At 40.4% G+C, this 14,160-nt stretch overlaps 1 protein-coding gene across 2 annotated transcripts; it reads right to left on the reverse strand.

Moving 5' to 3' along the window:
- Positions 1 to 9,214: 9,214 nt before the first annotated feature.
- On the reverse strand, positions 9,215 to 14,147 carry tnfsf14 (TNF superfamily member 14). Of its 2 annotated transcripts, none has more exons than XM_079177037.1 (5): positions 14,098 to 14,147; positions 11,451 to 11,667; positions 10,154 to 10,187; positions 10,002 to 10,070; positions 9,215 to 9,811 (listed from the first exon to the last, which is right to left on the reverse strand). In XM_079177037.1, exons 2-5 carry the CDS (start codon positions 11,643 to 11,645, stop codon positions 9,426 to 9,428), a joined length of 684 nt encoding a protein of 227 aa, XP_079033163.1. In that variant the 5' UTR covers positions 11,646 to 11,667; positions 14,098 to 14,147; the 3' UTR covers positions 9,215 to 9,425. The 2 variants fall into 2 exon arrangements, with proteins under 2 accessions (XP_079033163.1, XP_079033162.1); XM_079177036.1 differs by having other exon boundaries at positions 9,218 to 9,811; positions 11,451 to 11,919.
- Between the last annotated feature and the right edge of the window lie 13 nt (positions 14,148 to 14,160).

Raw genomic sequence — 14,160 nt, forward strand, 5'->3', positions numbered from 1 at the left:
CATTATGAATGCATTTTAAAAGGGCATTTGATATTGGAGAGGCAAAAAATATACATTATTAAATGGCAGTCTGAGAATTAAAAATGAATCAAACATTTCAATTAGAAACGGGCAAAGTTTAAATTCAATCTGGCAAATGTGAAAATGAAAAACATTGTATTGAAAATGACCAACAGAAAATACAGAATATCATTTGTTTTCTCTTTAAATCTTTTTTTCTCGTCTGCTTCTTTTGTTTTTATCTCATGAGCCGTATGTAAAATCAAAGTTGCAGCCATGAAGTCTCTCATGTTCAGAGTTTGTCAGTCTCACAATCTTGGATTTTACTGTAACACGTCTACAGTGTAGGCTCACCATTGATCACTTGTCTTTTTCCAAAGTCCATTCTTCCAGTGCAAAACTTAGACTGTCATTGCTATTGATAATGTGCAAGCAACAAAGTACAACACGTGTCAAAATCTCAATTAATGGTCATCTTCAAATTTCTGTTGTCCTTTTTATTTTTCTTTGGTGTGCAGCTGACTAAATGTGTATTGATATCTTTAAAAACCCAAGAAAAAGAAAGTGACAGATGGAAAAGGAAAAGGAGGAAGGGAAGTGAAAAAGGCCACTTTCATATACTGCAAGTCATTTTACATTTTGCCATGTTTATTCCATTCGTCAGTGCAGTTTTTAAGACACACTACAGACACATTTACACTGATGTCATTTCTAACTGTGACATATAGGATGACAGAGTGGTGGTTGATTTTTCATGTACTTTTATGCACATGTGACACATTTACACTGATGTCATTTCTAACTGTGACATATAGGATGACAGAGTGGTGGTTGATTTTTCATGTACTTTTATGCACATGTGTCTTTACCATGCTGTGTTTTTACCTGTGGCTTTGGTCTTTGAGGAAACTCTCGCTATGTGACAGACAGTAAAACACCAGTTTCACATGTGTTTTATCATCATACAGTGTTACAGTTTTACATTTACTGTAGGTAAAGTGTGATAAAGCATTATTGTAATTCGTTTTAAAGCATTTCATGTGTGTCACTTTATCTGTTTACATCCACTAGATGGCGGTAGATTATCATTTAGTGGCCAGCGAGTCAGAGGAAGTGAACATACTGTACATCAACAGTAGTCACTGAGGAGTGGTTGTAAAATGGCTGGAGTCACAATGATTCCCCGCTCTACTGATCTGTTGTCACTTTGCGATGTGTATTAAAGGACATAAGGTGTAGTAATGTGTTGAATATCTCTACCATGACTTTTGTTTATTGCGGTCACTGTCGGTCTATGGCGACGTGTTGGTGTCATCGCCCTCATTCGATTCTGATCTGATTTTCCATCCTAGTTTGCCATTAATTGTCACTGTTTCCATTATTAATTCAGCCCATTATCCATCCTCACCCACTCCAATGTGTGTATGAAAATTTCATTTTTAATGAGTAATTTCTCCACATTTCCTCTGTGCCTATCAATGAAACTTTATGATTCATTCAGGGATATGCCATTTGATCTAGCTTTTGTCTCGAAACTACTCCATCACCCGAAAAAAAGCAGTAGTTAGGCTACAAACGTTGCTGAAACAATCTTATTTCCCCCTCGCCATTTACATCCTGTTTGTCATCACAGGCCAAAAAATACTCACTAAGTTTCAAATGTGCACCTGACTCTCAATAATGCACCTGCTCTTCTGCTTCTCCTATCCGATTCTAATTGTGCGTTCTGTCTCCTATTATTGAACTCAAATACAATCCTACTATTCCACAGTGCACATAAAGGCCTCCAGCCACTGAGAATTAAAGCCAGTAACAAGTCTGGGTATGATTTTGTCCATCCTGTTTTTCTGCCACAAAACTTTCCCCAAGCAAAGAGCAAACAGAGAAAGTAAAACCATGTTTACTGACCTCAACCACAAGTCAGGGGCAGGTGGAAATTTTCAAGAAGTGCAAATAGTAAATAACATATCATGACATTTTGTGAGTTCCACCATGAATTTCTATTGTGACATTTCGTTTGACATTATTTACTTGCTCGGACAGTTAAAGGAGCTTTTACACAATAAGTCATTTTTCTATACTTTGTATTCATTTTATATATCGACAGTTCCCGGTCTTATCAGCCTTTCGCCCAAAGATTTGAAAGGAACATTTTTTTCCAAAATTCCTGTTTGAAAGCTTCAATAATCAACGCTGAATTAACACATTTAATTCCTGTTTTATTGTTCTAATAAACCTTAATCACATACATATACATTCTCCTGCTCCAGAGTAGTTTTAAGTATCTTAAACACTATTATCTACCATGTTTAATAAGCAGACACATAGAGGGAAGAAAAGGGGAAATAGGTAGCAAAAAACAGCAAGGCTATGAGTTTCACTGTTGGCAAAAACGTATGTAAAAACGTATGATATACACACACATTCACCACGCAAACACTCTTGATTAAGGCTCATCATAAATAAGGAACTCAATGATTCATTCTGGAATGAATTCATGTCAAAGTTCTTCATGTCAAAGTTCTTCACTCCTTCCTTCTCCTCCTGGTTGTGAGTTGCTTTCCCCTTTCAGTGTGAATTGTGGTGAGTAGGAGTAAAGGGCCGGCCCCTAGTCGCAGAACCATTATCTGGGCCTTGTGTGTTTGCCTTCAGTAACGCAGAGGGGAAAGTACCATCTAGATTCCTCTTTGTTCTATAGATACTCAGGGCGCTGCAGAACACTGTCAGACATAAAAACGTCCTCATCACATGCAGACGCCGAGCTCAGGAAGCGAACAAACACACTGCTTTGGCGCACAGCAGAGGAAACTCCGGACCTGCACAGTCGTCAGCTTCGTAAACATCTGTCCTCCCGCACTGCCGTCGGACTGACGATGCCAAAGCCTACCCAGCATTCCCTAATCCCTTTGCTCCTGTTGTGGATCGCCATCCTGTCCATTGTCCAGGTTGTGGTCATCGTCCTCTTCTTCACAGCTGGACATCACTGCCTGGTGAGACCTCTTTAAAAAAAAGAATATCCTCAGATTTAATTTACAGCACGTTACAGTGTCTTATGAGCGCTAATGGTGAGTTACAGTCGTGTTCATCAGTGTTACCATAGTATAGCAACGCATTTGAATGAAGCAACAGAGTACAAGTTGACTGTCAGCTGTGGCATGTTCGAAAAACACCTGTGCAGTGCAGCTGCTCTTTCTTGTGGTTTTGGTAGCACATCTGGTGAGAAAGACACCTCTGCATGTGGTCTGCAGTTGGTTACAGAGACCCCTATAATGACTCCCGAAAACAGCGGGACCTGTTGCATAATGTTCAAATAGAAATGTTTATTTTTTAGATCAACACCACATCACACCCCAGGGGTAAAACAATGCAACACAACAAATAAAAACCAGAATGGAGCACAACTGGTAAACCTTTAAGGAAATATAAGTCTAGCATTGTTTAATGTTGGTGTTGTATTTCACAAGTGTGACGCTTTGCATTCGCAGATTTAATTTAGAGAACTTGAAAGGGTTTTTATTGCACCTAGAGTTGGGTCAACCTTCATCCACTACCACTTTGAATTTTTCAGGATACTCTTGGACTATTTATGATGATCTATTCATTGTTTTTGAGCGTATGTTGTGCTTCTATTTCCTTCTCCAGTCTCAGAACAGTAGCGCTGTAGCACCAGAGCGCCCATTGCAATTCCAGGCAAACAATACACCTTCGGTAAGACAACCGCAGCTTCAGAGTTTGTGCTTCTCCTGTTGACCCCACTGTGCTGCGTTACACACATTCTTGGCGATTAAGAAGCCGTGCTATATTATTCTTTGTCATATGGTTTTGCAATCCCACTATTCCAGACACACACACACATCTTGCAGACGCGCTCTGTCTCAAATTACTTGACTTCTAGAGTTGCTTACGTCAGACAGTGTAACCGCTTTCCTCACTTCTTGGAGGAAGCACAGTGACGTCCTTACCACATTCGGGGAAATGCCACCAAATGTCAACACTTGTCTCTTCACGTTCCCTCTGAAGATAGTGTGTGATCTATTCTGTTGTCACTTTTAAGATGGAGGTACTCGTTCTCATCACCACGTTTAAAAACAACAACCTTCTAGCTGCTCTGAGTGTCACTATGGCACCACTCCTAATGTTGATATTTGAGATAACTGGATCTCTTCCTCTTTCAACAGTCCCCCTCCGAGCATGGGCTTCTCTTGGACAAAGCCACAATGCTCACCTTTAAGGCTACTGAAGGTAAAGCTATTTCAAGTACTTCCATTCTCAGATGTATGACAAAGGCTGCAACAATTTGTACACAATTCACCATTCACGAGCTGTTGGAAATACAGATAATGGCCGTCTCAGAGGGAATATGTAATTCCAGCAAATAAGATTTTATCACATGTAATTCCATCAACACTTACAGGACACAGAGGTACATATTTGCTTGATGTGAAATTGCCCACTCACCACAGGATATGAAGTTCTAAGAAAACAAGCTCACAGCTAATTGAAACGTCTCTGTCACCCGCAGTCAGTGGGAACATGGCATGGTCGGCAAAGAAGCCAAATGAAGGCCTGATTTCAGAAGAAGAAGGAGGAGTTCTGGAAATAAAGAAGGATGGATGCTTCTTGCTAAATCTTCAGGTGAGACTGACTTCATGTGCGACATGGGGATCGCAGAACACAGTCAGTTTGAAGGGGAACGGCAAAGTTATTCTGCATGGTTGGATTAACAAGAACACATGCAGCACAGGCCTCCTCGGCAAGGTAGAGAACCTGTATGCTGGAAGCAGGCTAGAGGTTATCGTCAAACTGCCAACCAATGTAGAACCCATTGATGAAACTCTTACCCACCTGGACATCATCTACATGCCTTCGATGAAGCTCTGATACATCTTTATTCTAAATGGCATGGTCAAGGGCAACTGTCCGAAGACTTATTGCCTTTGGATCAGCGGATCAGCAAATCACTTCTTCCTGCAGTCCGAGAGGTGACTGAAGAATGTCTTTTAGCCACAGGCTGGGTCAAATCCTCACCACTTTATATCGTGGTTTACTAAATAATCCACCAGAAAACACAATTTACATCCATTTGACGTCCAATAATTTCAGCAAAGTAAAGCAGCTTCAGGATCAGTCTACGGCTTGACTTCATCACTACAAATCTGCTTCTCTGCAACAAAAAGAACATGCTGTATTCTGTCTGTTTGGGGGGATTTTCGTATTAGAAAAGCAAAATTCTCATTGCTCCTCAAATAGCTGTGATCAAGGTACACATTTTTAGTCGGTGAAGCAGGTGTTTAGAGTGAACCGGTCCACTTGATTGTCTTTTTTGTATTTTTTACCTTGTTGGAGTTTCTTAGATTTAAAATGTGTTGTTTTTATCTGCAAGAATGTATTATTCTGAAGTGCTGGCAGAACTGTGTTATTTGCACCACAGCTTCTATTTGCTACTTCCTGGTTTATTTTTGGATATACGTTTTAAACAGTTTGAATCATATTTATGTTGTATTTATTTATTGTTTGGACCTAAAATATATGCCATACACAGATATATGCTGTATTTAATAAAATTCCATGGGAAGACATAATAATAAATGTATGTCACTGTGTGACAATGTATGTCATTGTGTGGCATGCATATATTGTTAGTGAGTCAGTGGAACGTACAGTGCTTTCTTTATTATTTACGGTAATTATAACTAGCTAAAATTGTACAAACTAGACAACATGGTTGGTAAGTATTTCAGAAAAAGGACAAAATATAGATTTCTTTGTTTAGACATGGTGTTACGGGATATTATGGTCTTTACACAATCTGTAATGATTGCAACAAACCGAAATAATGTGTTTGTTAATCATGTAAAAAAACAAGAACAACGGTTACATACATTGGTATTATATTTTCATTTAAAATGGAAAGTGAAAAGACTTGACAGAACTAACCTCCAAATATCCTTCACTACCTGTATAGCACATTATGACACATGAAATCACGACTTGTGGTGGTTCATGCGTAAAGTTTCATGTTCTTGAAGGAAATGTTTGGTTTTGTCAATGGTTTTCAGTTGTTTTTAACGCAACAAGTGACTCGAGACGATCAGTGTGAATATGCATTAAAAAAAGCATTGCATATATTCTGTCAATTTGTCAATTTAAACAATTGTGTCTTTACGTCCGACCACAACAACATACTGTAACTCCTGCCATGAAAACATCTCCCTCATTAAAAACCAAAAAAAATGTTCATGCTGTTTATTACATTTGATGTGTTTGAAAGCCCCAATATGGAGCTCAACAAAGCGAATGAAATACGTTGAATGAGTGTTTCTGACTGAGTCATTTTCGAGACCCTGGATATAAAGTGAAAGTGAGAGGTCATGAGTTAACAGTGGGACCCCGCAGATAATGAGTCACTAATAGACAGAAACCGCCGTATGCTGTCGAAGAATATTCCCTCCAGACTCTGACAAAACACATATAAATCTGCACCTTACACAAACATCCAGCATCCTATCTGACACAACAATAAAGACCCAGGACATTAAAGGTCACTGGAACATGTTTGTCATCACCGGCAAGACACATATTTTCCAGGTTACTGAAGTTTCCCCCAAAAAACGGTTCCAAACCTCAGCCACAGAGTCCCATATCTCTAACTGTATTAGCTGTTGCCACCACAGCTTTCGATTACTGAGTAGGAAAGGTCCAAGAAGTTGAATTCAAATGCGCACAACAGACCCATCTACCACCCACTCTGTCTCATTTATTGAAGGCCTCAGCATGGGTTGGTTTGTTCCCACCTTTGCTTTCCAGCCCTCGATGTCGAGTCGTGCATCCGCACAGAGACCTGCGGCAGCTTCCGTGAAAACCCTCATTTCCATCGTCATCCACCCAAATGTTTTCAATGTGCAATCTGTGAATAACATGCTCTTTCATGGTTGTTATTAGTAAAACATGTCAGACATTATAATAATAGATTTGCCAGAATTTAAGAGATGATTTTTGGGAGAGAACAACATCATAAATCCAGCTGCTGGACTTTTTCCCTTGATCAAATATGGCATTACTGTTGTAACCTACTGAAGGCATTTTATTTTGGGGTTATTTTGATGACTTCAATTTACAATACTAATTTATGTTGTTACAATACACTGTGTAAAATATATATATATATATATATATATTGGGTGGCCTCTTATGGCTGCATGCTCAACGACCTCTCGTGGTCGCGGTGACTCACACTATCTGAAAACACCTTTTATTGCCAGTTTTATGCTGCCACTGACTGCCTGCTGACTTCTCACTCACCACTCTTAACTGTTACATTTGAACATTTAAGTTGGTATTTCTTGCTCCTTTAGCCTCAGAGTAGTTCAGGCCAAGCATTGTATACAGGGGACAGGTTACAGGATGGAGAGTCACAAGTGCAACGGTTGTGTGTAGCTGCTTGCTTGTGTTGGTGTTGATTAAAGAAGACTAACACAAGAGAAATAGTAGCCCGCTTATTACTCACGGGCCAGAAGGACTGAGGAACACGACCAAGCAAAGTGGGGTAACATTACCAAACTTGTGTAACCAAAAAGGTGATCATTTATTTTAGGTGTTTCCAGTGAACTAAACAGCAAAGCGGACCCCTGTGGAGGCACTGCTGACATATAATTCAAATATCAGCACTCCACTGTTCTCTACGTGATCCAGAGACCAACACAAGGGGACAGTATTTAGCTGTGGACTGTGTGCTGCAGGACCACCTTTCAGGTTTGCCGTGCAGAAGAAAAAGGTGTTGTCCATCGCAGAGTCAAGGCTGACAAATAGGTAGTGGCTGAGAAAAATGTCGAGCGTCTCCACAGATTGATATGTGACAACACAGACGTGCTTTAACAATGGATCATGTTGATTTCATCCATGGAAGTGTAAATATTTAGCTGGAGATCACAGGCAGATCAAGAGAACTGTCAACCCCAACAAACCCTCTTTAAAAGTCATCTCTAAAGTTGAATCATGAGAGAAACTGCAACTGCAACTGCATGCATCCCAACCACAGCTGATACGGCTCCCCCTCCTTTGCTACTACAGTCTCTCACACCTCGCAGGTCAGCCAGCGCTGGAAGATAGTGACTCACACACGCATCAAGAGGCATTGATGACAGGAGACTGCACAAGTTTACTTATGAATTTAGACTATATGTCGCGGAAGCAAACGTGTGATTAGTCTCAACTCGGAGTGTTTTACCAATTTGAACAAAGCTCGTAGTGCGTGTCTGAAGGAAAATGAATTAACCGCCCACCTGTACACAGTACACACACACACACACACACACACACACACACACACACGCTAAATGTACACTATCCACTGCTGTCTGGGGCTGGAAAGTGAGTCAGGCAATGTCTCCACCCCCCCCCTACTACCACTTCCTCTTCAGTTTACAAACATACAACTCTGTGGGCGTTTTCAAGAGCAGCTTCTTCGAACAGACTAAGCTGAAGGGAAAGCGTAACTGTATGAGATACAAAAAAGGAAGAAGAAAAAAAACTTTCAAAGGTGATGAGGCCTTTTGTTTGTACAAGGCGTCATGCTTGTCACCATGGTGTTGAATTGAAAACAATCATCCATAGCATATATACACAGTAGATAAGTATGTTGATCTGAATGTGTGGAATCCACATATTGGTGCTTCTAAAACCCTCAAACTCAAGTACATTTGTCATATATGTTTATACTGCTGTACTGAAAAAGCAGTAATATAGCATTAACACATTCTGGTTGACACATTCACACATTATGTATCACTGTACTGTCATAAAAAAAAACTTTCTCTGCAGCATGAGGCGTGTGGTTGGACCGAGTGGGTGAAACTGTCGCTGCTGAGACCACTGAGCAAAGGCTTCTGCACGGCCTCGTGTGACGCAGCAGGAAACCAGTTCACTTCAGCTGCACGATGGCCTCGAAGAAGACCAACCCAAAAAAAAACAACAAACACGACTCCTTAAAAATCATTATCTTGTTTATTTCAGTATTTTGTAAAACATTATTGTGCATAAATACGGCAGAAATAAAGCAATGATATATTTCATGCTACCACTGAAGGACTCAATAAATAGAGTGCAATACTTGTGTCACAGCAAGGATGCAAAGAAATGTATAAGTAGACAGTTTGTATGTTTTTAATTTTAGCATGAACAATGTACAAAAGTATTTTGAAAAAGTCGTCACGGCAAAGTCCCCCCCCCCCCCCAAACAGGAAAGCCCCCAGCACTGTCCTGACCTTCATAACACTCAATGAGGTTTTCACACCTGCCTATGTTTCCAGTTGGGGACCTACTTTTTCTTGCTAGAGAGAATCATTAAGCCTCATAACATCTATTGTCCTCTTGCATTTACTGTTATTCCAAACCTTCGGACTCATAGTGAAATATCAATGTGAGATTTATATCATATATGCACCGAAGATGTTCTCATAGGATTTGAGGCGTGCAATGTGTGAGGTATTGCTCACTTTCACAAACAGGGCATCGCCCTTTGTGAGGTGAAACACTCCGGCCAGGTAACTGTTGGATCGCATTTCGCTGGACCCTACTGAGAATCTTCTGGACACCAGGAGGGGAATGCTTCCACCTGAGTACCGTTCAGTTCTCCGATTAACAGAGTGGTAGAATACATCAATGTCTAAGAAGGAAACCTTGGAATAGACATAGTAATAACCCTCCTTCTGAATAACGAGACTTTTGTCTTTGTAGTCCATTTCATAAAGGAGAGGGGCGGCATCCATGCTCCACGCCATGATTTTTGTACCGTGAACTACATCTTGTCCATCTGGGGAAAAAAAACAGCAACAATGTGAAGTCTGATTATTTATTTTATTCATATAATGTATTCATAATTTTTAAATGGAGAATTTAATTATAAAGGGCAACAGCCACAACCACATATGTCATGGATTGTTTTTGCATTTGCAGTAAATTGGACGCTGTGTTAATATAAGGAATATGAACACTGGTCTCACCTGTCAGATGTGCAACCGGTTTGGAAGGAGCAAGAACAAGAGCTTCAGGGGGAGAAGTAACGACTGGACCTGTGTGAGGACCAGACAAAGTGTCATGGACGTGGCTTAAGTCACTGATATTTAACGGTTGAGTAATAAGTGCTGAGACGTACCTGCGATGAGCTTCGAGGTCGATGCTGAGGTGGCCTGCAAATGGAAGGAAAGATGGTTTACCTCTCGGTTGCATGTTTGTTTGTGAGCATTCACACGCAATCCCTGTAGTGGCTGATACGTGACCAAGTTGTAAGTATAAGATGTAAAAAAAAAACTACGAGCACATTAAATCGTAAAAAATGTGAAATTTGTTTTTCTGCTTTGCTACGATGTTGTCTTTCTGCAGAACAAAGTAGGACAGGTCTGTCGCTCCGGTAATGAGCTGAAAAAAGATCACAATCATGCTACAGGAAATAAACCATTTTCTATTCCCCACCGTCCCGTGTTTGTACACTTTGTATATAACCATGTCGGCCCAACAAGAGAGCCATGCCCGTCTCCCCCCCGTGACTGCTGCCATCACACAGAGCATCGGACGACAACAGGAAACTGAATCACAGCCATTCAGTGAAAACACTGACCATCCGATATCACCGGAGATCGCGTCCGCGCGCCGCTGACATCCCGGGTTCTGTGGCGTTTTCGATAAATGGGCCGGACTTCTCCATCTCTACTCTCTTCCCCATAATAGTGAAATTATTTCTCCGTCAGCAGTTTTTGGAGAAAAACAACCATTCATATGATTCAGTTTTGTTTCTATCACGAGAGTCCTTTGCGTCACTCAACATGAACAAAATCCTACACATACATGTTGAGCAAAGAGAAGTGTCCAAAGCTTGAATGACATTGTTTTTGTAAGACCAGACCATAATTCCATTAAGACACTATGGGAATATCCGGAATCACAAATTTGAGCGGAAGTTTCCACTTTGGTTATAGTACGTTTGACAGCAGAGCAGACAGTTTCCGACATGTAGCGTGCGACAATGGTAACCGTTCTCACGTTTCTAATTTGTATTGTATATTTAATAAATAAAACCCACAATGTTGACATTAATTTCAAGTAATTTTTTTCATTTTTGATATTAAAATATAAATACATGGGACTGAAGTGTTTACAGAAAAGATGCTGCTGAGAAAAGCTGAATAATTGCCAGTATGAACACTTCCAATCGGTGGAAATAAAAAGGTGGTATCGACACGAAAAACAAAACAGAAAGAGTTTTGCGTTGAGGGAGACAGAAAAACAAGAGAAAACAGTTCGAAAACAGTGAAAGAAAACTGAAAGTGAGAAAAAAAAGTGTTCCAGCTGAATGAGATCTTATGAGGAAAGTGAGATTAAAAAGTAAATGAATCAAAGAAGCAGCAGCGTTGATAAGAAATCACAGGAGACTCAGCGATCGGGTTGATACTCACAGACCCCGGTCGGTAGAGACGGTAGATGAAGCAGGCTTCTATGGCCATACCGCACAACGCCACGCTCACCAGCAGGAACAGCAGGGTCTGCGCCACCCCGGCACGCCGTCTCCCCTGGCTCAGCCTGGGTGGCACTGCAGGCCGGGTGCTGTGGGTGTCCACCACACACACAGAGGGATATCCACCCTTGGACATACCTACAGCGCTCTCTCTGTGACTGGAGAAAAAAACAACCAAAATCTGTGCGGAGAAGTTGTTAAAGGGTGTTGCTTCAAAGGGGCCGCGGAAGACAAAAGGACTTCAGAGACAGAGAGGGGTGACAAAGTAGCAAAAAAAAGGGTGGGCTCACTTGTGGTTGGTTCGAGTGGCGATAGCTCATGTCACGAGTAGTCAGATAAAGAACAGACTCGCTCACAGAAGTCTTGAGATGTATCACCAAAAGCACCTTATGTGGCTGAGATGCACCTGTCTGCACACATCACAGGGACACTGTACTTGGTACGTGCTATTCTTTTTTTTTTTCGATGCAGCTGCAAAAACCTGACAATCGATCAGTTGCGAAGCCTGAAGTCAGAAGGCGACGATCACTAAGTGGGAGCACAGTGCATTTAACCTCCCCTTCACACCCTCCCACTGCTGTAATAGCAATGTTGAAATATCTACATTCACACTTCCTCTCTCTCTCTCTCTCTCTCTCTCTCTCTGTCTGTCTCTCTCTCTCTGGCTTGTCTTTTAGTCTGACACCAGATATTGACAAGAATAACGCTCAACACCCAGATCTCAACCACTTATCACGATGTTATCCACAACGTTAAACCACCTCTGTGCTTTGTCTCAGAGGTGAGAACAGATAAACACTGAGGCCGCTCAGCAGACTCAGCAGGTGAAGTGTCATGTTTAGACCAGGTTTGATGAAATTGATTGAAGAGGCATTTTAAATGTTATTCACGGTCCTCTGGATCACATCTATGAGACGGTTTCCTGTCTCAGCAGGAGTGAAGGCTTTGAAATACTGCAGACTTTAGTGATGTATGGCCTTTGTTAACAGTGTTTTCTCTGGACCAGTGAGGGTGATGTGATGTAAGGATGTGGAAAGACATCCAGGCAGTGGGGTGGTGCACCGACAAGGAATGCTCACTTTCTTGACTTCTGACCTTCGAGAACATTTTTTTTTTCTTCAAAAATAAACTCACAATGTTGTTGTCACTGATACCAATAAAACACATCCCACAAATATAATTTATTTACTTATTTTTTCCCCCCAAGAAGTATGCAAGCCTTTGCAATCATATATTTCCAAAGAGCATATACGAATCAGAATGTGGCCAAAAAAACTAAACAAAAAATCTCTTTCCTCCTACAGAGAATCTGAGACTTCAGGTGTCGACGTCTGTCAAATAGAAGTTATAGCAGTTAGAGACAAAGTCTGGGATGCCACGCTATTCCATACAAATTAGTTCATTATTTTTGTTATTCCCTTAAAACAGGTCTTGTGTTGGTGCTAATGGAATTATCTGAAATCAACAAATGAATGCAGAATATCAATTTTCAACACATTTAACTTGCCAATTAAAGAGATCTATGAATGACTCCATCTTTCTATAGATTTTAGCACTGATTCAGTAACGTTGATCTGATGGTTGGGATTTTTCCATTTATTAACATAATTACAAATTTTGAGGCATTGATTTTCATATCAAGATTTATTTTCCAAGCACATCTGTTAAGTTAAATGTCTAATATTTTATTTATATATTGCCAGATGCTCACAAAGGTAAATAAGACACTATATAATTAGTAAGAACCGCAAGACTACTATATAACAATCTAATCCATTACTTTATTATTATTACTATATTTTATTATTTTCAAAAGCCAAAACTAGAGATTATATAAAAATAAGATGCTGTTATGGTGGCAGGGAGGCGAGCTTTAATGTAACAAAGCTGGTTCCCAGGAACAAAGCTGAGGGAGCAGACTGAATAAATCTAAACACTGGGTCCAACTGAAGATGAAAAATATAGTTGAAGATTTAAAAATCTATAATTTAGATCACAATCTGATCCAGTAATAATGTGATTTAAAAGTCACCATTCATGAAATACACAAAGAGAACGGGGTGATTAGACACAGGTCTCGATCACAAAGGCATGAAAACACAACGGCGTGAAGAGAAAAACCAGACGTGACACATCAGGAGAAACTAACTATAAAAAGTGCCGTCACCCATTGGCTGGTGGACCGTCGTTTTGGCCGTCACATGGAAACCACATCCTAAAGCGTAACACATGTGAAACTACAGCATGATTCATGATGCCAACGCATTAAATAATACAGGATGCTTCACCAATTCCTGTAACGCACCGTTAACAAATGACCAAGTCCCTGTGAATGCGCGCTTTTAGTTATTGCTTAATGGATCATCAATTAAGCCTCGTTAGTACATGCATTGATTTATATGACAACAAATTAGCTGGAATCCAGTAAAATAGAAACGAGTGTTTGAGACCCCTAAAAATCAGCCTGAAAACAGGGCACAGCAGTACAGTTCTCTGAACTATACTATTTCATAATTCATAGTTTAGGTATGCATCAGTTCAGCATTTGTATTCAACCCTACTGAGTTGTCTGCAGGTTCTTCACTTACCCACATCAACTTCTTCTGAATACATCCATGATGTCAAGGCTGCTCCCCCTACAGGATAGAAGA

This window comes from Pholis gunnellus (genome assembly GCF_910591455.1).
Source record: "Pholis gunnellus genome assembly, chromosome: 17".
Taxonomy (NCBI): Eukaryota; Metazoa; Chordata; class Actinopteri; order Perciformes; family Pholidae; genus Pholis; species Pholis gunnellus.